This window comes from Spermophilus citellus (assembly GCF_964194105.1).
Source record: "Spermophilus citellus genome assembly, chromosome: 1".
Classification (NCBI taxonomy): Eukaryota; Metazoa; Chordata; class Mammalia; order Rodentia; family Sciuridae; genus Spermophilus; species Spermophilus citellus.
The window spans coordinates 67436964-67463759 of NC_138182.1; the positions used below are offsets into that span (position 1 = coordinate 67436964).

Consider the following 26796-nt stretch of genomic DNA (forward strand, 5'->3'; position numbering starts at 1 on the left):
GCAAATGGTGAATAACACAATTCTGCAGTATGTTTGCAAAACTTTCTCTAAGTTTGCAATCCAATATAATCTCTCTCTATTGAATCCTACTATACATAAGAACCCAAACTACCATGTTTACTAGCATTTTATGAGAAGACCATGTTTTATGTATTCATTAATCATATTTTTATTACAGGCCTCAGTAGTCAATACAATGTCAAAGCAAAAACTAATATATCTTAATCTAGCATCATTTATAGGCACAGAAGACAAAATACATACATTCATATCTCATTTAAAAGGGAATGAGTCAATGATTATGGGCTTTTACATTTCTATAGATGGTAGGAAGAAAGAAGAGACAGTATGATGTTATCACAATTTTTTCAGTAAAATTTTGGGGGAAAAAACTTGGAGAAAATAACTTCATGATCAGTTGCATAACTACCAAAATTTAATGAAATAACTAGGTATGGTTACATAGTCATATGTCACAGTATTTCTCTGCCTTCTAAACCCTAGAAGAGCATGTTTATATTTCATTTAAAAATATTTCTGTTACATTAAGTCATCCTGTTATTTAAAATAATACTGAGACTTATAAGATGATAATAACTGAGCTCCCTGATATTTTTTATAATCGAACAACTAACTTTAGAATTATTATTATTTAGTTGTAGCTGAACACAATAACTTTATTCTATTTATTTATTTTTATGTAGTGTTGAGGATTAAACCCAGGGCCTCGCAAGTGCTAGTTGAGTGCTCCTCTGAGCCACAAGCCCAGCCCTAGATTTATTTTAATGGTAACCTACAAGTCACCCAAAAGTGAATGATTAGATTTCAGGAATTTCAGCTTCATCCCATTTTTTATTACTGCAGTAATAAAATAAGTTCCAGTCTAAAAAAAATAAGGAGAAACATCCTGATTTACTCTTTAAAAGAATTCATAATGACTAACTTCTATGAGGGATCCAAACACTGCATACATAATCCCACTCGCCACAGACTTCCCTTGTCATCTGACCATTTAAAGGTAAGCATTACTTTGCAGATTTAGATCCCTGAATTCTGACATTAAATGACCTGATAAATAAAAATGCAAACTAAGGAAAACTGAAGCAAATATCTACACAAATATGGTTTCCACTAAACTGTGCTCTATTCAACGCTGATCAGTAGTTTTCTTTGGATGTAGGGTTTGCATACAGCTAAGAGTGCACTCCTTGAATAAATGAATAAATGAACACTTTTCTCTAGTGCCAAAATAAATCAGGGCTTTCTTTGTGTCTCTTACCTTTGCCATGGCTTCTCCCATCCTCCAAAAGCGGCACGACGATAGTGTTGTTCACATTTCCAGGTGACCGTACAGCTGTGTAGACAACAGGCACCGACTGTACCACCACGGGGATGCGGTGAACGTGACTCAGTTTGTTAGACTGTAAATTCATGGGACTTGAAGGCGGTACAGGATGGATAATGTGCAAAAACTGCTGGCCTCCCACGCCAGATGCAGAGGCAACAAGGGGTCCTGGAGTTAATACTGTTGATGAAGACGATGCTGAAGATACTGATGTTATAACAGTTGGGGATGAGGCTGGACGACTAGATGAAGATGAAGAGGTTGAAGTGGAAGAAGGTGAGGAGGCGGATGCTGTCATGGAAACTGGGGAGGATGAAACGGCAGTGGGGGACGTCCTGGCTTTGTTTATTGACAAGTCCACTGGCTCAGTTTGTGTTTGGAAGTGATCGACAGATAATGAGTCCTCCGGGGGCTCCCCTTTCACATTATTTAGCAACAGGGGTACAGCTTCCATATCGGGGTAGTTGTGGACGTTTGGAGACTGTAGGGAGAAAAACAGAACACACGTTTACCTTTGTTAATTATACATTTGAACAGATGTAGGATTCATTACTTGAATGTTTATTAATTTTTTTTTTCTTGTTTCCATGAGACGTTAATTTGTTCCCCCAATATTGGAAAAATTGTTCCGTGACCATCACGGTGATTAAAACTGAAGGTACAAAAGTACAAAGTAGTGGGGCTGGGGATGTGGCTCAAGCGGTAGCGCGCTCGCCTGGCATGCGTGCGGCCCGGGTTCGATCCTCAGCACCACATACCAACAAAGATGTTGTGTCCGCCGAGAACTAAAAAATAAATATTAAAAATTCTCTCTCTCTCTTTCTCTCCTAACTCTCTCCTCTCTCACTCTCTCTTTAAAAAAAAAAAAAAAAAAAAAAAAAGTACAAAGTAGTAAGACAAGTCCTCTGCCATAAAGACATTTTCATTCCATTAAGGAAGAGCAACACAATAATTAAAATAGAGTGAAATCAACGCTTTACAGAAGAAAAAGAGGCCACAGGAATCTAAGAATGAACAGAAAGTTTACACAGAATCTTCTAAAAGACAAGTTCAGAGTACAAAGCTTTATCTACTTATAACTGTATAAAAACCACCTATTTAATTAAAAGTTTCCTTTTGTTGGTTTGATTCATCATCTGCATTATGAGTCTCGGTTTCCCGTTATAAACTCATGCTAGTTTTCATTAGATAAACTTAAATATCCTTTGCAGCTCTAAAGTTCTACAATATAATATCTACCCTTATTCAAATTATCATAACTTGGAGACATAATATCACTTGTAGTGACCCTGGGGAAACTCACTACATTTCCACTTTCACATTTCCTGGAAGAGCTACTATAGTTATGTTCATTTTGAACATTAGAAGAGAACACAAAGTTCTTCAACCTCCCAGGTCTGATAACTAAATTACTAAATAGTAGTCATTTCTAATGACTGAATTACAATTTATTCAGCATATGACAAAATTTTTTCTTAAAAACGTATACAACTACTATACTGGTATTTTAGAAAAAAAATCTTATACTGACAACTTCAACTGGTCTATGGTTTTTGGTTTAATTTAAAATAATAATAATTGTGTCCAAGTTCATTTGCATTCGTATACATTTTAGTAAGATAAATTTACTAACAAATACCTCAAAATCTGACCCAGACTAATGTTTTCAGCATGCTATCAGTGGGCATGAGTATATCTCTATTCATATACTTTTCACTCATAAATTTAAGAAGCACTTACTGATTGTCTGCTTCTGAGACCTCAAATAGCCCAATGGTTCTACTGGTGTGTGTCAAATCTAGCCTTGACAAAAAGAGCTAGCCTAAAACAGGTTATTTTGGTAACATTTAATTTATCCAGGCTAGCATGCACGTTATTATTCTATTAGATGAAGACCAAACTCCTCTTCTCAGCTTTTTTATGATATCAGGACAATAATGTCTAAAATTATGTTAATTTATTATTTCAGTCTTGGTTTCATAAAAGATTCTGGCTTGTTATTCTCCATCAAAATGTGAGCCTACATTAAAAAATGTGTTTCCCAAAGCCTTTCTTTATAGAATATAAATTATAAGCTCCATTCAAAATATAAAACAGGCAATAATGCAAGAGCATTTTATTCATCAACAATGAGGGGGGAAAATGCATCAACTAAACCAGATCAACTAAAAAGGAAAATGGGCTGATGTGTTAATGGTTTTCTTTCTTTCTTCTTCCTAACTAGTATGGCTAGTTACCTAAAAAAAATGTGAATTAAGGAAAAAAAACAAAAGAACCATTCAAAATATCTCCTGTATGAAATTCTAAATGACCAGGTTTTCATTTATGTGCTGAAATATAATGTTTTAAATCAAAGACCTTAAGAAAAACAAAACAAGCACCATAAATTGAATTTTTTAATAAAAAAGTTATATGAGTGCCATTTACTCTTCCAATAAGAACAGTATTTCAGTTTGTTCTCAGTATTACCATTTAATTTCTTTGTAGAATTATGTCAGGTGTTTCTTATTAGTATGTTATACACATATGGAAATTCTTTGTTGAGGCTACTTTCATACCAAGGTACCGACTGTATTATTATTAAAAATATAAAGCACATCATTAAGTACATGGACTGAATGCCACTGGTTTGACCTTAAATATACTCTTGATCAGCTCCTCTCTTCTTCTTAGGTATTAGACATTCCCCAAATCCTTATTTTGGAAAGAGTTATTATTTCCACTGCAAATTTTTCTCCCCATTCCTATCTTAGCCATAGGTTCTTCTGTGCATTTACAAACCAAGGGCTGGGAGTACTTCAGTGCTGTAGAAACAGGTGATAATGACACTAGCAGGTGACAACAATATAGGAGCTGAGAAATGCACAGCTTGTTTGCAAAGAGATTGCTTCTGAGGCCCTGAGGCCTCACTGGGCTTTGCAAGCAGCTCAGACTTCTCTGGATGATGAACAGGAGGCCGCTGGTTTCTTTGGTTGGTTTCTGCTTCATTCCTGGCAGAGAAAACACCTATTCCTTCGGCTATTGTACAGGGACAGAAGAGTTTCTCTCCCAATTCCCTTGCCTATGCTGGAAAGCTAAGAAGACCAAATACTAAGAGTCACTAGGTGCTTTCAGACACTTGAGAATTGCCGTCTCTTATGTGCTCCAACAGAAACAGAGAAAATACTCATAAAAATAAGGAAGAATAAACCAATCAAAGAATTGGGGCCTAGGATAAATTTATGCATGAATCTATAAATGTAAACATCCACAGAGATGCATGGTGCTTCCTTTTGCATGTGTGGCAGCTGAAGTGCAGGCAGCATATTCAAAAAGAACACTTCATCAGTATAATCAGGATAAAAATCTTTCCTGTACCATTCATCTGTATTCAGTGTTGACACAGCATTGCACTTGGACAGCCCCTACTTGTATGATATGATAATGTGGCAGGTAAAGCCGTCCATAATTCCAGCTTTGGGCTGCACAAGCATATGGGTAAAGCCAGCCACACTGCAAAGATGTGGATTCAAAATGGCTATGGCGTGCTCCTGTTCCTCCTGTTAAGGAAAAGACCTGATAGGCTCAGCCCTGAAATCAGCATTAGGAATCCACTGCTTTACTCCTGGGGAGTGGAAACTGAAATGCACTGATTCTGAGGTTTGGACCCTAAAGGGGAAGCTTCAGTGAGGTACCTGGAGCACAGGAGATGGCCAAGAGGAGAAGTAAAGGTGAAGAGAAACAAAGGAAAACACGAAAGAAGCCCCTGGACAGCTGGAAGCCAAGGGAAAAGACCACCCACACTGGGGAGGAGCGGGGACATGTCACCCAGGAACAGCCTTGAAGGGACAGGGACCCCAAGTAGACAAGACATAACAAAGAACATTTGGATGTATGATGAGGAAGACAAGCTTCTGTAAAAATACTGAAGAAAGGCTTTCATACTAAAACTTGATCCTTGTTTACTAATGCCTCAGATACAACATTGATGGACTACTCACGGCAGATTCGACAGAATGTTTTGTGTTTGCAACTAAACCCCATCCAGATTTTTGCCTGGGTTTGACACTAGCTGAATTTTTGCTATTGGTTCCCCTGGTATGAGAACACTGGATTTTTATCAAAGAGAGTTATTTTATTTTCTAAAAGATGTTATCTCTGAAAGTGTATGAAGTTTAAAAAAGTTTTATACTATGTATTAAGAAGTAAAGGCTGGGTGCAGTGGCACATGCCTATAAATCCCAGGGGTTTGTGAGGCTGTGGCAGGAGGATCACAAGTTCAAAGCCAGCCATAGCAATTTAGTGAGGCTGTAAGCAATTTAGTGATATCCTGTCTCAAAATAAAATATAAAAAGGTCTGGGGGATGTGGCTCAGTGGTTAAGTGCTCCTGGGTTCAATTCCAGGTGCCATAAAAAGAAAAATAAATAAGTGAGAGAGAGAGAGAAGAAAGAAAAGGAAGTAATAGCATAAATACACACAAAAGTCCAGCAAGGCAAACAGAACAATATATTTCATAAACAACGTGTGTGAAAAGTTAATATTTAAGTGGAATCTGTTGTCACACATTATTGTTTTTTCGAAAGTCTGAAGGTTGGTTTTACTCATTATAATCTACTCAAAGTATTATACAGAATGTTCTGATGAACATGTTCTTTTAAATATTCTGGAGACCACTTTTGAGCTTTGCTACAGACAGACATATATTCTTCCTGAATAAACATTTGAAAATGTAACTTCGGCTTCAGTCATTTTGCTGAATGAAAGCAAGAAGGAATCTAAAACCTCCCACTTGTTAGTTTCCAGAGTACTAGATGAATTTTCCACAGTCAATCATGGAGTTTATTATGGTCTGCCAGTGAGTAAGAAGCATTTCTAATGCTGATCATGTGTTTTAATCACCTGGAATTTTTAAAAGGAAAAAAACATGTCTGACACCACCCTATCTTTTGAAAGCCCTTCAGAGAACCTTATGAGTTGCCAGGTTGGGGACCATATGAATAATACACGGCTAAATGTTACCCAAGATTATATACTGTCTGTTTCATCTAATGGCACCAGGGATTTTTGGAGAGGTGGCCCTTGCATACATACATACATGATGGTGACAATTATCCATCCATCATTTTAAAGAACTGTTTTATTTTGGTTTTACAATTTTTTTGAGAAATAATTGCATGGCAGTTTTTAGAAAAGATTATGAAGTGACTTGTCTAACATCACATAGCTTGTGGTTAACTATGAAAAAGACCTTTGTTTTATAGCCTGTTGTGTGATATTATAGGAGGAAAATGAGATTTGGGGATAAAAGTACTTAAGCTTATGACCTGGCCCTGCTACTTATTAGCTGTGCTATCTTGGCAGCATCACTAAAATTCTCCAAGTCTCAGCTTCTCAATCTATAAGGGAGTAATGTTAAGTCCAAGTTTGTTAAATAGTTGTAAAGACAGAACTAAAGTTATCAAGCACTTTTAACCGTGAGAAATGTGAAAGACAAGCAGATAAGCAGACTTCTCTCTTCTTAGAACTAAAAATTCCAGACACAATGCCATCTATTACTAAAACCATCTCAGAAGTGACCCGATTCACTGAACGCAGCATGAGATGTATTCTAATTCGGGATCATGGACAGTCCTTGCCAAACAACTGAATAGATCAGGGCTACAAAAGCAACTGAACAAATTGCTTTAGAGACCACTTAGGACTTAAAAAATAGAAATTCTGAAATAAGAGAAAGTTACTTAATGATGTTGTTTCTGTCTTTCTAAACATTTTAGCCTTACCAGATCAGCCTACAGAAGACCATATAATAGTAGTCAGAATATGTTTTAACTGACTGAGCTGATTTCATAATTCCACCATGCAACCTCCCTCTATCAATCTATATTTCAAGGTGCATATACTTTATGACAGTAATATATAAGTGTACTCAAATAAATGGGAGATGTTGGTCATTCTTATAGAGTTACCACAGATGAGTAGAGGATGTTAGCTTCCTATGTCTTAGAAGAAAATTACATAAAGTTTAGTTTGACTTATTGACTATCTGGGAAGTACTTTTAAAAGCAAAAAAGGAATTAAATTGAACCTTGTCTGTGATCACTAGCCTTTTTAGTAATACTGCATTATTTTAAGTGCAAGTACATTTTAATTAAAGAGCCAAATCCTTTAACATGATGTGTACAGTATATACACAGCTCAGTCTTTGCAACTTCAGTTTCTCTCGTGAAGAGATGAAATTTGAAAGGTGTGAGCACTGTGCTTGGAGCAAGTACTCTGCAATTTTGGCTGGCTATTTTGCTCTCCGTGCAAAGGTCACTAAACAACCATTTGTAAAGAGAGCATGTACTACACTTTGCTCTGTACTCTTACGAAAAAGGAACACCTAGTTTTTAAATTTTGTTTTCCCCGTGTCCTGATGTTCATAATTTTACCTTGCTTTCAGTGATTTTTCTTATTCACATGTTCAAGGAAAAAGTCTTAAACTAAATACAACAGAAGTGAGAATTTACAAAACCAACCCAGAAAAAAATTAAAGAATACTAAAGAAAGATAAATTGTAATTCCTTTAAAAGTATGCATGAGCGAGTAAAAGGAAGCAAATAGAATTATCCTACACTGACAACCTGAAATTTGTTCTCCAAAGCCTTGAATACATTATCTACCATAGGTAAGAGAAGATATTTAAATGACTTTTTTTATGTCAACATCTCAATTGTAAATGTGAGAAGTGATTGATTCTGTTAGAAAACCCAGAACATATGCATAACATAATGAACTCTCTTCACATTTACATTAGTTTTTATGCTTTCAGACTTGAATTAAAAATGGTAATCCTTTAAAAGTTCAATGCACACATTTAAATTGGTCCCAAAGTTTCCTTATATCCTAGCTGTATATTTTCAAGACTTGTATCCTAGGATTTTCGCAAATTATATCATTTACCCTAATAATCAGACTATGTTTACAATTGGCTATAACTTTGAAACTCTGGCCTCACCCATATGTGCTGTGAAGTTGGGCTGGTACAAAAGGAGGAGAAGGATTTTTTTCAATGCATTTTTTTTAACAAACTAATAGCAGACATCCCTAAGAACTGAAAAGGATTAAACAAACATGTTTGGACATAAATGTAAATAGATTATACACAAAAATACAAATGCTTAGCAAATGAATAATGTGTTTAACAAAACTCAGTTGATGACAACTTATCCCATTTGAGAGAAATGAGGATGATAGTAAAGATATTTTGAAACTTAAACTACTTACATTTTATTCATCTGGTCAAATTGGACAAAGTAGTGATATCACTAAAACAAAGGTCAAAAGAGGAAGTCTAGGAAAGTAGTTTAATTCTTATTGTCTGACAGTTGCTTTTAAACTTAACCTCATAAAGTACGCCAAAACATCTGAAAAATAAATTTTATCATTTCAACTTTATCACATTTTGGGATAGGGAAAACTATAGCAACAGTAAACATATCAGTGATTGCTAAATAGTTGGGGGAAGCAAAAGAAGAGGGCAATGAATTGGTGCAGCACAGTGAATTTTGGGACCTTTGAAATTATAGGAAACTGTGTGGCATATATATGTCACTATGCATTTGTCAAAACCCACAAACTGTACAATATAGAGTGAACCTTAATGTAACCTATGGACTATACTTAATAATTATGTATCAACATAAGTTCATTGAATCATTAAATATAACAAGTACACCACACAAATGCAAGATGTTAATAATAGGAAATTATATGCAGAGATGGGTTGTGACCCCATGTATTCTCTGCCAAATTTTTCTACAAATGTAAATTTGTACTAAAAGTATAGTCCACTATTTGTTTTAAAACTAAATTCACTATTAATGCTGTTGAGACCCTGTTTTTATCTATTATTTTGTCTACCAGTTGCAAAACTAATAATCTAAAATGATAATGATGGCATTTCTAAATTTAAAACAAGAGGCAACTCTTAACAGGTTTATTTTCTACCTCAGATTAGAACTTCTTTCATCATTTCAGTTTTAAACTTATTATTCAGTAGATGCTTTAAAACACTATAGTTTCACTATACATAAGAGGAAAAATGTTTTATCAACTTTATGGAATGAAAAGTTCATTTAAATGTTTCTCCTGAACCATAATCTCACTCCAGTGCCTGAGGCAAATGTTCTGTGCTAGTTACATATTTTAAAATATGCAATGCTGTTTACCATTCTCCAACAGATTCATCTTCTCTGCCACCAGATGGGCCTGGCTTTTGATTTTACAAAATGTTCACCATAAATAGTTATTTTTACAACAATTTATCACAAAGGCAAAATACATCACATTTCACAGAAAAGAAAACTTGACCTCCCAGTGGTTGTGATCGTCAGATGCCACATTCAGAACCCCAACACATACACATACACACAAAACATGTAAAGGAAAATGGTAACTATTTCCAATAGAGGAAGATCTACTTGCAAAAATAAGCGTTTTACTTTGGTGATTATTAAAGCAAGTAGTCTAGCAAAATCTACATGCACTCGTCTTCTCCTAGAATACAGTTATAAAGAGATAAAAAAAAATCCTACCAGGTCAAAACAAGACTAATGGTAAAGTTGGAGAATTAGCCCTTTTCCCACTTCTCCCAGGAAACAGGCAGAAGTGATGGGAAATATCACACATGGACAAGTGAGCATTTTAAAGGCTCCACAACTTTTTATCAACAGCGGATTTAATTCCTTTTCCGCTCACTCATATAAAACAACACTTTTAGCCTGGGCTCTTGGCTTCCAGGCAAAAGTAGTACAGACTCATGCAGGACTTCTGAGGATCCAAGAGGGTAACACTGTCTAAAGGGTGTTTTAATGGTTCCATTTTGGCCCACAACTGCCACAGGGCACATCAGGTATACATAATCCATTTACAACATATGAACTGTACAAAGGAAGTCTCCACTGACCGTGGGCATCCAGATAAGCACCTACGCAGAGGCAGACAGACCAGGCTGGTGCTTCAGAAAAAGGCTGAGAAAAGAAAAGGACAATGGGAGACTGGGGGCAGGTTTGCCAGCCAAGAATCCCCATAACCAGGTGTAATTTACGATGGGGGAACTCTTAACTCACTGCTCCTCTTGGCTGGGACACTTACTTATTCATCAGATATTAGGATTGTAAGAATACGGTAATAGCAATGCCAACAATTATGTAATTAAAGACTGGCACTGTAATATGCTGGGACACAGGATTATAAATGGGTGGACACTTTCAGGAATGCTGTTGAATTGTGTCTCAGAAGTCTTTACCTCAGAAACAATCGTTTCTTTTTAAGAACCTAGGAACTGCCATTACCTTTCTATACTCTCTTTGGCAGAGAGGAAGTGATCTTGTATTCAGTCCGCTCAAAATATATCCCTGATTACTCTATTTTGAAGACCAAAATAATATTTGGAAATGACAACCTCAATCAAATACTGATGCTGACTTTTAGGAATTACCGAAGAGAATATGCTTAAAAAAATTTAAAAAAGAAAAAAAATGGAGCTATGAAAAGCTACCACAGGTTTAGTCAAGATTCCCGTGCAATTGTGGAGCTCACAATGTCAAGTGTTGGCACTGTGAAACAGCTGGAAGATGACATATGTAGCAACCATCTCAATTTCATGCAAATAAATGCTTTAGGTTGCTTTGGGAGAAAATCTCAGGAGAACAAACACCATGAACTTCAACAGTATCCATATCTCAAGCAAAGTAGACAACAGTCAAAAAGATGCATTCCAGAAAACTTGGTTAGTTGCCTTAACAAGTGGTCTATTGAGGACATAAAGCTGTGGTAGATAATACTATCAAACAACTTGAGAGCCTAGAGGAACTTAATTTAAAATTTCTATACTATTCTGTATAAAATGTGATCTTGGAATTTGTTTTTTAACTAATACATTTAAATACCTTAACTATTAAAGTCAGAGTATGAATTCATTTACTTATCAAACTTGGTTATAAATCTTTTCTTCTTAGGGGATGATTTACTGAAGGAACTTGCATTTAGACATATGCAGCAATTTGGGATTTTGACAAAAATGTGTACACAGATGCTTTACCTTGCATAAAAACAGAATTAATTTTGGAGCAATCCAGCTATAAGCTGGATTCATTAAGGCACCCAGGACAGGCATCCACAGCAGCAGGTACAGGCACCAATTCTATAGTTTCAACAGTATCTCATGTGATTCCAATGATCAGATAAGTTTGAAAAATAATATTTGTTGTCATCGAATTGACAAGTGGGAAAAAAGTTAGTGTGCAAGCATTTATATAAACAATGAAATTAATTTCATGCCTCCAAAATTTATACATGAAAATAAAAGGACAGAGGAAATACTCCAGAATATTAACTAAATGGTTTTCCGTTAGAGGAATGTGTACAAACTTCATTTGTTATCCTTTTTCCCCTCAGTATTTCCTGCTTCCTAAAGTGAATCTTACTACTTTTTAAAATAAATGAAAAAAAAATAGTAAAAATATAAAATGCATTAGTTTTTAATTGACTCATAATGAAATAGAATTCTCAACTTTTTTTTCATTGAAACAATATATTGTTCCTAGATTCTAGTGAAATATAATGGTATCTGAAGACAGCTATCATGTTATACTGCTTCCAGAAAAAAATAACAGATCTTATTAAGGCTCATGCCATGGGAGTTACTACTATAAGTTTAGACTGGTAGCAAGTATATTCTATAGAAGTTATTGTATGTATCCACTTATAATTTGGAATTAAACTAAAAAAAGGAGTTAAGTATAGTTGACAACTGAAAATTTGCCATTTCATTACACCCACTGGATTACAACTATGATTATTGGTCATCCCAAGCCACTCATTACAGTATACTAGGCAAATGTTTACACTTGAAAACTACCACAAATATTTCATATCCACGCCTTTTCTTTTGATGAAAAGCTTTCTCCCAATCAGTATTTGGTGAACATTACTATATAATCATCCCAGCACTGTGATAAGTCTGGGGGTGCTACAAAAGGATTTTTAACCTTTATCCCAAGAGAAGCAAGTCTTTTCCCCCTGGAGACTTAATAACATTTCCATCACTTTTCTAAAAGATTTTTTTTAGTTTTAGGTGGGCACAATGCCTTTATTTGAATAAATGAATATTTTATGTTTATGTGTTGCTGAGGATCAAATTCAGTGCCTCACGTGTGCTAGGCAAGCACTCTACCACTGAGCCACAATCCCTGCATCACTTATTTAGTGAACTGCATTCCAAAAAACACAAGAAATGTATAAGAAACCCTACATTCTATAAACATAAAGGGCATTAAATAGTAAATTTGAAGAAATAATTTAAATCAAGAATATATGGCCACTTGTAATCCCAGCAGCTTTGGAGTCTGAGGCAAGAGGATGATGAGTTCAAAGCCAGCCTCAGGTGTGGTAAGGTGCTAAGCAACTCAGTGAGCCCTGTCTCTAAGTAAAATACAAAATAGGGCTGGAGATGTGGCTCAGTGTTCAAGTACCCTTGAGGTCAATCCTCGATACCAAGAAAAATATATAAACAAAAAAGTAACTGTTGAGTATTGTTGAGACTGTAAAATCAATTTTTATTGATTATTTTAAAATGTCTGAAAACATTTATAATTCATATCTATTCCAACATTTTCTAGTACCCTTCCCCCCAATTTATAAATGAATAAACATTCTTACAAAAGTTTAAGATACTATATGGCCAGACACCACAAGGTAACACCGATCTATGATCTAAACATAAGTTTGATTCCGAAGCATGAGTCCACTCCCCTACGCTGTTCTTGTCGCCTTTGGAAGAGGCAGATAAAGAGCCTTGAGAAGTCTTCCTCATGCAGTTCATGTGAAATTAGTAGCTGGAAATACCCAGCTGAGCATGTAATAAAATGAGTTCCGCTGGGACAGTTTGCTAAGCCACAACCTACTGCCCCAATATACTCGGATGGAACAGATCAGAGGACAGGTATCCCTGTCCTTTTATGTGGTGACCCCTCATAAAAGTCTATTTCTAATTTAGTTACCCTTTGTTCTCAAATTAGGCTTGAGGATAACAACAAATAGAAAAATCATTCTTAATTTAGGAATCACATCTAGCACTTTGTGCACCACTGAAACTGTGAAAGAAACAAGAGATGTCGGAATACAATGGAAAAAAACAAAAGCCTCATTAGATTTGAACACAGGAACAATTAGAAATGTTATGTGGAAAAATCATCTACTTTATTTCTTCCTTTTACACTAAACACTGATAGAAAAAAAATGTTATTTTTTAAAAAATGTTTTTGTAGTTGTAGATGGACAGAATGCCTTTATCTTATTTGTATATAGTGCTAAGGATTGAACCCAGTGCCTTGCACACACTAGGCAAGTGCTCTGCCCCTGAGCTACACCCCAGCTCTGTTATTTTTAACCAGTGATGCATGCTCCTCAATAAAAGCATGCAATAAACGTCTGTAAATGGAACAAGTGAGAGGCAGCTTGGTGGGGTTTTAGAACATGAGCACACACCTGAGTTCTAGTACAGGTTCTATTTATATGATCAGTTCACTCATTGTCTCTCTTCCTTTCATTCTAATTGAAAATGACTGTTGATTTTGCTTTCGCAGGTGCCTGTTATCCCCTCCAGCCTCATCAGATTCCACCCATGCCGAGTCAGGTATCACTCCTCCATGTTTCCAAAGCACTCAGCTGCGCCTCTCTTCCTCCCTCAACTGTGAGACCCCTAGTCCTATCACACAGTCCCCAGCATAAAATAAGCCCTTAGTCAAAGATCATTAGGAAAGCCCAGTTGCTCTCTATAGCCCTTAATAGTTCTCAGATTCAATAAATCTATGAAATTAGCCCACATGTAAAACTTGAACCTTAATTAACTTAATTACACCACATATAAAAATTAGGTTGAAAGATTCCACTGAGTCATTCTTTGATTAAGAGTAAATGATTAGTTGCCACTTTATCCCTTTGTCTCACTATCGAACTTTGTTTTTAATGTATTACAAAATAATGTTTAAAAGGGATGAAAGACACACTATATAATAGGCCTAAAACAAAATGCAAGACTCATATTTTGTGTTTATTTATTTGAAATGCACTACTTTTTAAAAAGAAAAGTCAAAAATGAAAGCTCTAAGTATGTCACGGTAGTAGGAAGTCAAAAACTAATGTTCTCACTGGTTCTAAAATTTAGTGTTAGTGTCAATCAAATTCCCTAATGTTTGTTATGATTCTGCATTTTTCAGTCAATCAGCATATAATATACAAGACAGGGAGATTACAAGTCCTGTAAAGAGATACAAGGAAAAATACATGCGTCTGATCCCAGTTGATTTTCTTTCTATTCCATGATAACATAAAAACATGCTGCTTGACTCCTTCCTGGGTGGGCTAACTTGTACCAGCAAACCTGACTTGACATCGACAAACTCTCCTGCATATTTTCCATATATTTAACTCTAAAACCTTTCTTCTCGCCCTGTTTACGTTCAGTTCCTCCATGTAAATCCTATTCTCCCAGAAATTCTGCCTATTCCATTTCACAATCTCTAACCTCACCTGCACATCTGGCGTTCTCATGTATATGAAGGGAGTAGTTTTCAACCATGAATGATTTTGTCCCCCAAGGGACACCAAACAATGAAAATCCCGACTGTTACAAATAAGGGAAAGAGTAATAGGGACAGTTCCTACACCAAACACAAAGGATGTATGGTGCCTTTGAAGAGAAATCCTCTACTAAGCCATCATCCTCATACTTTTCCTACCATCTCTTTTCCTTTAACATCACATATTTTCCTTTTTGAGATGATTCTATGCTCAGCTCTTTCCTTCTCTAATTCTTCCATATTTGTTAATCTCAGATAGATAGATAGTCTGCAAACATGAGTATGTGCATTTTTGTGGGTGTAAGTGTGGTTTATATACTAGCATGATTGCTGCTAGATATCTGTGTACTGTGACTTTTGAAGTGGGTGGGGGACTGAACCCATGGCCTTGCATATACCAGGCAAGCACTCTACCACTGCATCACATTCCCATCCCTATTATGACTTCTTAGCATGTAGTGCAATGAAAAATAATAGGAAGAGTAACAGTTTCTGTGTGTGGTGACGATCAACACAGAAACTAACATGGGTTTATGATCTGCACATGTGGACATATATTGTTTATTCCTCACAACATCTCAATGTAGAAAACTATTATTAATCACATTTTACATATAGAAAACTGAGTTGCAGAAGTCAAAAATATGTCAGTGGTTCCACAGATTATAAGTGACAGTGTCAAAACACAATCTTCAGTGATTTCTGATGATATCTCAGGACACAATATTACAGCAATGCTGACTCCCACACAGATTCTCTGATGTATGCCTACAGATCCAGGGAGACTAAAATCGCTGCCACTGCTTCTATAAAACATTTTCCTTTAATTTCATGTGATAAAGACTACACTATTACTTAATAAAGAAAGGGTCCAAAGGTGAAGTGAAAGCTTCCAGAGACTTCAGAAACATATTTTAGCAGAAAATTATATTTTACTTTAGTGGTTTTCTTTATGTCTCTAAAAATAGTTCTGTATATTTTTCAATTGTTTATTATTGAATAAAACAGAAAACTAAGAGTTAGGCACATTAATCACTTCTCTGAACCAAATAATAGAAGTTCAGTTCCCATGAGATAAAGTTACTCTGTGTGTTTTAGTTCTTAAATGATTCTTGGGATAAAATCCCCAATTAATTATTAAATAAGCAAGCCTATATTTACATGGTTCATTTTCTTCTTAACATCAGAACTTTCAGTTGCAGTAAAATAGCCAGTGTTCAATTATCTACAGTCATAGAAGGGATCAGAGTATAAGTAATCCCAAGTGACAGATAATCCAAAAAGCATTCATGTTGGGTTTTAAATTCATTATACGATTCCAGCAGATTTACCACCATAATCATATTTTTTTCCCCACAGGCTCATATTAAAATCTATTTGTAGTTCTTGAACACAGTCCAGTTGACAGCAGGAAGGAGGACCCCAGATACATGCTGGATGACATGCTATTAGCATGTTTTTTTTTCCTGTAGACAATTGACATGAAGATAAGATAATCAAGAATTGATAGTAAAGTTGCATTTCATATTTATTAGGAGTTTTATATGCCCTCATTCTGTAACCAAAAGCAAATTTTTTAACTTTCTAAATTTCAGTTCCTTACTTATAAAATGGTGCTAATATCAATACTGACATTTGAAGGGAGTTCTGAAAATTAAATTAAATACACAGTGCCTGACACAAAGTACTCAAAGTTAGCTGTGGTTGTTATTTTTTTGTTTTGGCCTTTATCTATTTAATTCTATAATGAATATTGGACTACTGCATACAATCCTATGTATCACTTTTGTTTCCATAAAATGGAAATAAAAGATTATTCAGTAAATGACACAGTATACTACAGGGGCTACTGATAAAATATGCTCCTAGCTGGGTGCAGAAGAAGACAGCTGGGAATACTTTTACTGGAACTAAATGGAAAAAAATACCAGAAAACATGGTCTCTTGTTTTAAATTTGGAGCATCATGGATGTTTCAGAATTCAAATTCTAAAATGCAAACTTCTGAAGGTAAAGCACTTTACCAGGAGGGTTTGGAGTGAAAGTGTATGCTCAAACTACTATCTCTGCAGTAAAACAAAAAAGCACTTACAATGAGTAATTTAAAAACTATAAATACCTGCACATCAGCTTAGTCCAGGTTTTAGTTTTAAAAGAGTTTTTCAGAAAGTAAGTTTTCAGAATCTTAAGGAGTTAGCATTAGAGACAGATCATGAAAATGAATTAAATGGAATGATACCATTAATATCAATTTTACAGCTTTTCATGAATAGTGTGCTACATACCATGGCATTACAGAGTAAGATAACTGGGGAGTTAAAAATCCCCCTTGGTTTACATAACATGGCTTTGGATAATTTCTTGTTAATGCAACAAAAAATGGTAATTTGAGCTTAAGTTAATATTCCTTAATTTTTCACAGAAGATAGCAGACACCCTTACTGGTACAATGGTAACACGGAAAGGGCATTATCCCTTCACCCTTGTTTATAATCAGGAATTAATTTTCTTCATGTCTATATTTCACTGGTGAGTTGGAATGTATTATTAGGTCTAAGTTTTAAATATGCTATTAAATTCTTCAGTGCCTTCACCAGTCAGTGGGAAAGCAGTATGTCAGGAGATGGAGCCGGTTCTTGAGGAAAAAAACACTAATCTATACCTATATCTTCTCAAAATATACTAGATTACGTCAGACTGAAAACAGTCCCCAAGACAAAGTAGAAAGGTAGAAGGCTGATGCATGTTTGTAGAAGACAGAAGGAAAGGATTTTCACTACCACTGAACATGCAAGTAGAGGAAGCATTGCTGGCTATAAATCTAATATATCTAAACTGAAGGGTTTAAAATTACAAAGGAAGAATTTGGTCTCACTGCCAAACCAGAATTTGCTGAAAATTCCATTCAACAAAAACATCAACCAACACCAAGTCCATCCCGTGGGATGTACTAAAATTTGGGGAATATCTGACATAAGATCATGTTACTGCAATAAATTGAAGGGTTGTTGAGGCAGCAAAACTGGCATATAAAGACTATGAAAATAAGGATTTTAAAGAGGATTTAATGTTGTTAAGTTTGAATAAGTAATAATTTTAATCCATCCTAAAATAAAGGAGTGACAGATTTTAAAGCTTTAGCTGTCACAGTACACATTTAAAGAGTCTCCTTATGAGCCAGGCAAGGTGGCCCACACCTGCAATTCCATTAATTTAGAGGCTGAGGTAGGAAGATCACATATTTGGGGTCAGCCTCAGCAATTTAGTAAGATCCTAAGCAACTTAAGTGAGAGTCTCTCTCAAAATAAAAAATAAAAAATAAAATAGGGCTGAGGATATAGATCAGTGGTAAAGTGCCCCTGAGTTGAGTCCCAGGAGGGCAGGCAGGAAGGGAGGGAGAGAGAAAAATACATTAGGGAAGACATATATAGATACAGTGGCATAATTAAAAAATCCATAGAGAATGGAGGGTCCCTCATCCAAAAAATGAGTTTACAAATGAATGAAATATTAAGATCAATCTGATTGTGTTAATTGATCTTGTGTTTCTTGTTAGGATGAAAAAATAATATATGAATAGCTCTACATAGATCACTTTATCTCAAATGTGGATTATATACGTTTTTTTCATAGTCTCAAAACCCATATTAAACTACAAAACTTTTTTTTATGAGAGGCTTCATGGACAGGACCCAAGGTAATGAGATAGAAAATAATGTGGAAAATTTGTAGCAGATGAAATGTGAAAAGAGTACCTTATTTCAGTTCAAATCTCCTACTAGCAATTATAACAAAGTGGGATTAAGTTTAAAAAAATACATTTTAATCACTGAAAAGCAACTTAAATAACTAGGACTTCAAGATCCAAGAAAGAAAGCAGCCCAATGAGAGCAGTATCATTCTACAGGACTTTTCTTGGTGGTGCAATCATAGTGTCAGGTATTTACTTATATACTGCAAAGTATTCCAAGACTCTGTTTCAAATTCCTTCAAACTAAAAGAAATAGATAATGAAAAAAAAAACTTTACATTAATTCGTAATTTTTAACATTATCAAACATGGACTTCAAAATTTTAAAACGCTTAAGAAAATATTTAAGGAGGAAAATTGTATTCATAAATTGAAATCAGAGTGACACTTGAGTGGGCAAAGAAAGTAAGATCCTTTGAAGAGAGTAAGATCCTTTTAAAAAACACCAAATATGGGGCAGGCCTTATATGGAGGCCCAGAAAGAATGAGGAGGGAAGTACTGGGACCAGCACAGAGCAGCACTGAAAAGCCTTCTGGCCAAGAGTTTTCTTAACTGATGAAAGACATTATCCTACAAATTCAAGAGCCTCAATAAATGTTAAGCAACACAAATTAAAAGGAAACTACTTTAACTGCAGACTGTGAAAGAATGACCTCTGGGAATTATTTATCAACAAAAATGATCAAAGCTAGAAGATACTGAAAGAACATCTTTAAATTGCTCAAAGAAAGAAAGAAAAATCTCAAATGACAGCTTTCATCCTTGAAGGTAAACACCAGTGTGTGTTCCAGTTATCTTAAATATATTCTTAAAGTGAGACTTGTGTCTTCACACCTAGATGGCCATTCACCTCGATGACATCCTAATGTCAGCACATTTGCCTTCAGATGACTGGCAAGGTAGAAGTAGAAAAAGTAGAAGCCTGAAGTGGAATTCAGGGTAGATGGATAATGACTGAATGAGCTGTAATAAATAAACCCCTCAACCTTGTCTTTACTAAAGAGGGCAGGACTTCTACTCTTTAGCCTTCTTTTCACTCCTTTCTTGATGTCCATGATTTTTCTTTCTGGTTACTGTCATAATTAACATACTTTTCTTAGAGGAACTGAAATCAGGAACAGAATAACATTATTTAACATTTTACACAAAATATTAAAATGCACAAATACTCTACTAGATATGATTTGCGGTTTTCATTCTTTGCCACTCCCCCGATCCCCTTGCAGTGGGGGACTGAACCCAGGACCTTCTTGCACATGGTATTCTAAGTGCTCCACTATTGAGTTACACCCCCCAGCCCCACTGCTTTTCTATATCTCCCTAAAGCAGAGGGGCTAGAACATCAAACTCCTTTTACCTTAAGGTCCTAGATTTCACCAGTGAGGTGCACTCATGAAGGGATCAGCAGGCAGAAGTGGGTCTCCTTGCTGGCTGCTGGCTACAGTACTCAACATGGTAGGGTTGAGCCAATTTTATTGGTATCAGTAAGGCAAGAGCACAGCTCCCTAATTTCTGCTTCCCAGTGATGGCAATCAAAGGTAGCAAAACAGATGGGACTTCCATTCCTCCCTCTCTCCAATGGATTTTGTAACCATTTAAGTCTCTACATTAAATTCCTATCTGAAATACCTATAGTAGTCACAGTTTCCTGCTCTAAATATCGGCATAATTGTCAACGGGATGGAAAAGAAAGAACACGAATACAGATTTTGTTATAAAAGGTAAAAGGGAGAAAAACAACACATGGTTATAAACAGCTCACAGTCATCTATTAGTCTCTGTGTCCTCTATTCTGTACCACTGGTCTGTAAGTGTACTTTGGCGCCAATACCATGCTGCTTTTGTTACTATTGCTCTGTAGTACAGTTTAAGGTCTGGTATAGTGATGCCTCCTGATTCACTCTTCCTGCTAAGGATTGCTCTAGCTATTCTGGTCTCTTATTTTTCCAGATGAATTTCATGACTCCTTTTTCTATTTCTATGAGGAATGTCATTGAGATTTTTATCAGAATTGCTTTAAATCTGAATAGTGCTTTTGGAAGTGTGATTATTTTGACAATATTAATTCTGCCTATCCAAGAACAAGGTATTAGAAGAAAAGTAGGTCCAAATCTCCATCGTGTGAGATTAGGCCCCAACTTCCTCAATAAGACTCCTATCGTGCAAGAATTAATATCAAGAATTAATAAATGAAATGAAATCAAACTTAAAAGCTTCTTCTCAGCAAAAGAAATAATCAGTGAGGTGAACAGAGAGCCAACTAACTGGGAACAAATTCTTACCATATGCATGTCAGAGCACTAATCTCTAGGATATATAAAGAACTCAAAAACCTTAACACCGAAAAAATAAATAACCCAATCAATAAATGGACAAGGAACTGAACAGACACTTCTCAGTAGAGGATATACAATCAATCAACAAACATATAAAAAATGTCCAACATCTCTAGCAATTAGAGAAATGCAAATCAAAACTACTCTAAGATTTCATTTCACATTAGTCAGACTAGCAGCTATCAAGAATATAAACAATAATAAGTGTTGGTGAGGATGTGGGGAAAAAGGCACACTCATACATTGCTGGTGGGACAGCAAATTGGTGTAGCCAATATGGAAAGCAGTATGGAAATTCCTTGGAAAACTTGGAATTGTACCACCATTTGACCCAGCTATCCCACTCCTTGCTCTATACCCAAAGGACTTAAAAACAGCATACTACAGGGACACAGCCACATCAATGTTTATAGCAGCACTATTCACAAAAGCTAAACTGTAGAACCAACGTAGATGAATGGGTAAAGAAAATGTGATATATATACACAATGGAACATTACTCAGCATTAAGAGAATAAAATCATGGCATTTGCAGGTAAATGGATGGAGTTGGAGAATATAATGCTTAGTGAAGTTAGCCAATCCCCCAAAACCAAATGCCCAATGTTTTCTCTGATATAAGGATGCTGATCCATAATGTGCTGTGAGGAGGGGCAGGTGGGAGTAAATGAACTCTAGATAGGGCAAAGGGGAAAAGAGAAGGGAGGGGGCATAGGAGTTGGAAAGTTGGTGGAATGTGATGGTCATCATTACCCTAAGTACATGCATGAAGACACGAAAGATGTGACTCTGTTTTGTGTACAACCAGAGATATGGAAAATTGTGCTCTATATGTGTAATATGAATTGTAATGTGTTCTGTTGTCATATATAACAAATCAAAAGATTTTTAAAAATTCATTTTAATTCAAATGATGTGTATGAAGAAAAACAGGGTGAGGCAAGTTGGAACACACCTGCAATCCCAATGACTTGGTAGGAGGATTAGCAAGATCCTGTCTTAAAATAAAAGGGAAAAAAGACTGAGAGTGTGTTAGAAGTAGAGCATACCCCAGTACTACAACAACAAAATCAAAAAAGGAAAAAGGAAACATGGAAGTAAAAAAATCTATTAGTTTCATTTAGTATTTCAAACACTACTTTTTGGAGATAGTTAGATGGTTTATGAGTTACCAAGACTTTTCAAATGTGTAAGGTGGCCGGCCATTCACACAAAAACTTGAAACAGGGGAGATCTCAGAGATGGGAACCTGGCAAGAGATCTCAACCACTCTCCTTTGTAGAACAGGGAATTTGGGTCAGAAGGCCCATTGATCAGAAAAGGAGAATAAATCTGTGAGCATCTAGGAACCACTGGTCATCATGGAACACAAGCCATAGTGTGGAATCCAAGTATTTAAGGTCAAAATTATTTATTTTTGGTAACAGGATTGAACCCAGAGTGCTTAACCACTGAGCCACATCTTCAGCCCTTTTATATATTTTATTTAGAGACAGGGTCTTGCTGAGTTGCCTGGAACCTAAGTTGCTGAGGCTGCCTTGGCCTCCAGAGCTACTGGGATTACAGGTGTGCACCACCACGCCTGGCCAGAATCCTTTTTAACTAATTCATCCCTTCAACCTGCTTTTAAATAGTGTTAATATCTCCTTTGCTAAGATATCTTCATAGCAATAAGTGGGGTGAACAGTGGAGTACTGATGTGAAGTATCATCTGACAAGTTTGGAGAACAGCTTTTAACATCTGGAAACAGAACTGTTGGAGGTAGAACAATGGAATGAACTTTTCTAAAGTGTTCATTTTGTTCATTACTACTTTCCAAATACCTGGAACATCTGTGGAATAAATTTGTGACAGGAGGTTGGTGCTTTGGGTGCTTCTCTCCTGTCTGCTCATTTCTCCCTCTGATATCTCCTTTGGTCATTACACTGACCATTTCATCTGGCATAATGTTGTGGTTTTACACCAAAAGGAAGAATATTAAGTGTATGTGTGTGAAAGAGAGAAAGAGAGACTGCATACAGGCTTAAGCTGAATCACGTTAAAAATCAAGGGTAAAAAACTAATCACATCATTTTACCCTAGAACATTCTAACAGATTCAGCAACTGATCTAAATGACTAGTTTTATTACCTTGGCCATTTGATAATGGTCTGTTAAAACAACCTAATCAATGATCAATTGTTCTCATCTCTGCTCCCTGTTAAATGAGAATTTCAATAGGCAAAGAAATCACATTAGTAGATTCAACTTCTTTTAAAATGAAGAAAGAGAAGAATAAGCATGAACTTGAGATGAGCTGTAAGAATCATCTGTCAAGACAACCGAGAAGCAGTCTGACAAAGCTTTGTTAAATACAGTATTCAATTTCTATCATTTCATCATTATCCTGATATTAAATAGATGGAAATTCTCAAAACCCTGCTTGTCAGACACTGAAGAGAGAGAGGAATTAATTTGGGTAAACTTATGTTTTTCATGTTGAGAAACCATACAGATCTTATATGTAACTGCTTAAAAATCAACATACAGAGAAGGCTCTGAGAAAAATTACATTTTGCCATTGAAACACTGTGGTGTTGACTTGCTAAAACCCTCTTATTCTCTTCCTATGTCCATGTTTGCTTGTGTGGATTTTGTTTTTAGACTGTATCAACTTTTGCTCTGCCTGAACTCTTTAGTGAAATATTTTATCTAAAAAATAATACATAAATCTGACTGTGTTCTATTTGTGCTTCAGATAAAAACAATATGATATGAAAAGATTTAATACATTGTTCTCAGGGAAAAGAATTCTGAGTTGTGAATTACCAGTAAAAAGTATTAATAATGTTTCAAAAATATCTAAAAATAATTCACGTTGATGATAGATTCACAAGCCTGACTCTGGTGTTTAAGAAAGCATTCAGGATTTATAATTTAAATAGTAAACATATGGCACCATTCAAAACAAAAAAAGCACTGAAGCAAATAATTCATTAAAAATGCAAATGAATACAAGTGAACTTGCTTAGAGAAAGCAAGTCAGGGAACAAAAAGGCTCTAACAGGGGTGAGGACTGCTCACAGGGGAGAATTCTGATGAGGTCAAGTGCAGCTCTTGGAGCTGTAGGCTCCTTATTAAGAAGGACAAGTTCTGAATTTTATTACTGAGCTTTGTTCATACGGTGATGATTTCAGATGAGGTATTATGGATTGTCTAAAGATCTGACCTTGGAACTATTTTATGGTCATGTGATGTATTGCCTTTTATGGAGAAAGTAGGCAGTTCTATATAGATAGATCATTCATATTATCAAAAAAGAAAGAGAAAGCTGGGTTGGGTTGGGGAGGGGGTCAGGGAATGAAGAGACTTCCCCTGTGAAACAGTTCATGCCTTTTCAATAGTTTAAGCAATTACTCGTGTAATACATTAGAATAGATCATAAATCAATTAGTGAATCTTCCTAGAAAGCCATATACTCATAAAATAAATCACATGATGCCCCTTTTACAATAAAATTCAATACTGATAAACTCAGTTATTTAGAATTTGTCACTGGAGTAATGTCAGAATCTTGTGACTTATAATCAGTATAATAAAAATCTTTTACTTTCTTTAGCAGAGCACACTGTCATCACACCAAACCAATATTGAGTACTCATAAAGACTTGAGGGTCAGACAGGTATGTCCTACCATCCATTTATATCGTTAAATGCTACCAGCTCAAGCCCCTGAAACTAACCAACACAGCAAGACTGACCATGACCTTGACAGTTTTATTATTTTCATTAGCATCAAGTAAATAATTATTTCTAAAGTTTTCAGTGATTTGTTTGAAACCTTTTTTGAAAATGTGTTTTGGAAAAAGCATTAAGTAAAATGAAATATTAAAAATATTAAAACTCTGCTCTTATAAAATTGCATATAATCTAGAATCATTGCTAAATGCCATTTTTAAAATATCTTTATTTTGTTTATTTATTGTTATGTGGTACAGAGGATGGAACCCAGTGCCTCACATGGGTGAAACAAGCACTCTGCCACTGAACTACAACCCCAGCCCGTAAATGCCATATTTTTAATTAATCATTTCAATGATAAAATATGCAATGAAAACATAATCAAGACAATTAGAGTATTGTTTTGACACTGGTCATCTTAATTTTTCAAATACTATCTGCAAGAGAATACTTAAACGATGAGGACATCGTAATCATTGCCAAATTAGAAAGACCAGCAACCATTTGATTTTTAATGGAAAAAAGAATTTGAATAGATTGAATTTCATAATATTTGATACATGCAAAAGAATACAATTAACATAAGTAGGTTCTTAAACATAAAATGAATGCCCACGATTAGTTTTTCTTCTTTTGGTACATATTCATTCCCTTGTAAGTTTATAAATATCAATTTTATGGCATCCTACAAATTTTGATATGTAGTATTTTTATCATAGGGTTCTAGTTATAAAACTCTTTTATATACTTTTTTATTTGATTCATGAGTAACTGATAAAGATGTTGAATTTCAACTTTTTAAAATGTTATTGTCATTAAATGCAGTGGTGGGAAAATGCGGTGTGACAGGAAATATTTAGAAATTTGATGAAGATAGCTTTATTGCATATGTTGTGAGATCCAATTATTGTATCATCCTTGAAAGAATGATGTTGTAGTCAGGCTTGTGTTGCTATGACCAAAATATCTGACAAGAACAACTTACAGGAAGAAACTTTTTTGGGGACCTTGGTTTTAGAGGTCTCAGATCATAGAGATCTGGGTTCATTCCTCTGGGCCCAAGGTGAGGCAGCTTACCATGGCCAATGGGCTGGACAGTGGGCTAAGAACTCTCTAGACTGGTGGCCCAAAAAACAGGGGAGAGGAAGATCCTTCCAGGGTACACCCTATAAGCCACCTCCTCTAGCCATGCCCCACCTGCCTATGGTTACCACCCAGTCAATGAATTCAAACTAGGATGGACTGATAAGGTTACGGCTCTCACAATCATTTCACCTCCCAACATTTCTGCCTTCACAGAGCTTTGGGGAATGCCTCACACCCAAATAACAACATATGCCTACTTTCTAAATTGTCTGATGCAGGGATGTATATACACCTATGTTTACAACATAATAACTAGAATAATCACTAATCTTTACTAGCTTTCTTGGCTTGCATAAAAACAGCTGACCAAGGTGAACTGAAATCTACCTCTAAGTGGTAGAAGGTTTTTCAAATTTTTATGTTCAATTAACCTCACTTTATATATTTCCGTGTTATTTTTTAGATGCTTTTAAGTTTAGAATTGCACTATTGCCCTGATAAAGTCTGTAGTAAAATTCTCTCTCTACCTAATTATGTTTTCTGGACTGAAATCTGAATGGTCAGAAATTTCCATGGCCAACCTGTCACTGTTAGGTTTACTTTCGACTTCTGTTTTCAGGTTTAGGTATTTTTCCTGTAAACCACTTATAATTGCTCTTTCAGACCCAAACTACTCTATTTTATCACATAATCATCCCACTTTTTTTCCCAGTTCCCAAACTGGGTTTTTAATCTTTCATTGCATAGTATAATCCTGTTCATCACACTGCTGAAAAGGTCAATGTGTTCACTCACCAGTGGCATGTGGGTGTGTGTTTGTCTTCTCCAGACTGAGCACCCTCAGTCTAGAGAGTTCTTAGCCCACAAACAATTCCCCAAAGACAATTTGTGCCACAGTATTAACAGAGAACCCATCATACATGAGTGGCTCAATGGACACTGTGTCAGATAA

The 26796-nt window shown here is 35.6% G+C and overlaps 1 protein-coding gene across 8 annotated transcripts in view; it reads right to left on the bottom strand.

Annotated features, from left to right (window-relative positions):
• The window catches only part of KLF12 (KLF transcription factor 12), a 467218-nt gene that overhangs the window by 165233 nt on the left and 275189 nt on the right, over window positions 1-26796 (bottom strand). For all 8 annotated transcript variants that reach the window (XM_081301545.1, XM_081301544.1, XM_081301550.1 and 5 more), the window contains one exon: window positions 1280-1826. In XM_081301545.1, the coding sequence (XP_081157671.1) occupies window positions 1280-1826 (547 nt within the window). The remainder of the gene's footprint in view (window positions 1-1279; window positions 1827-26796) is intronic.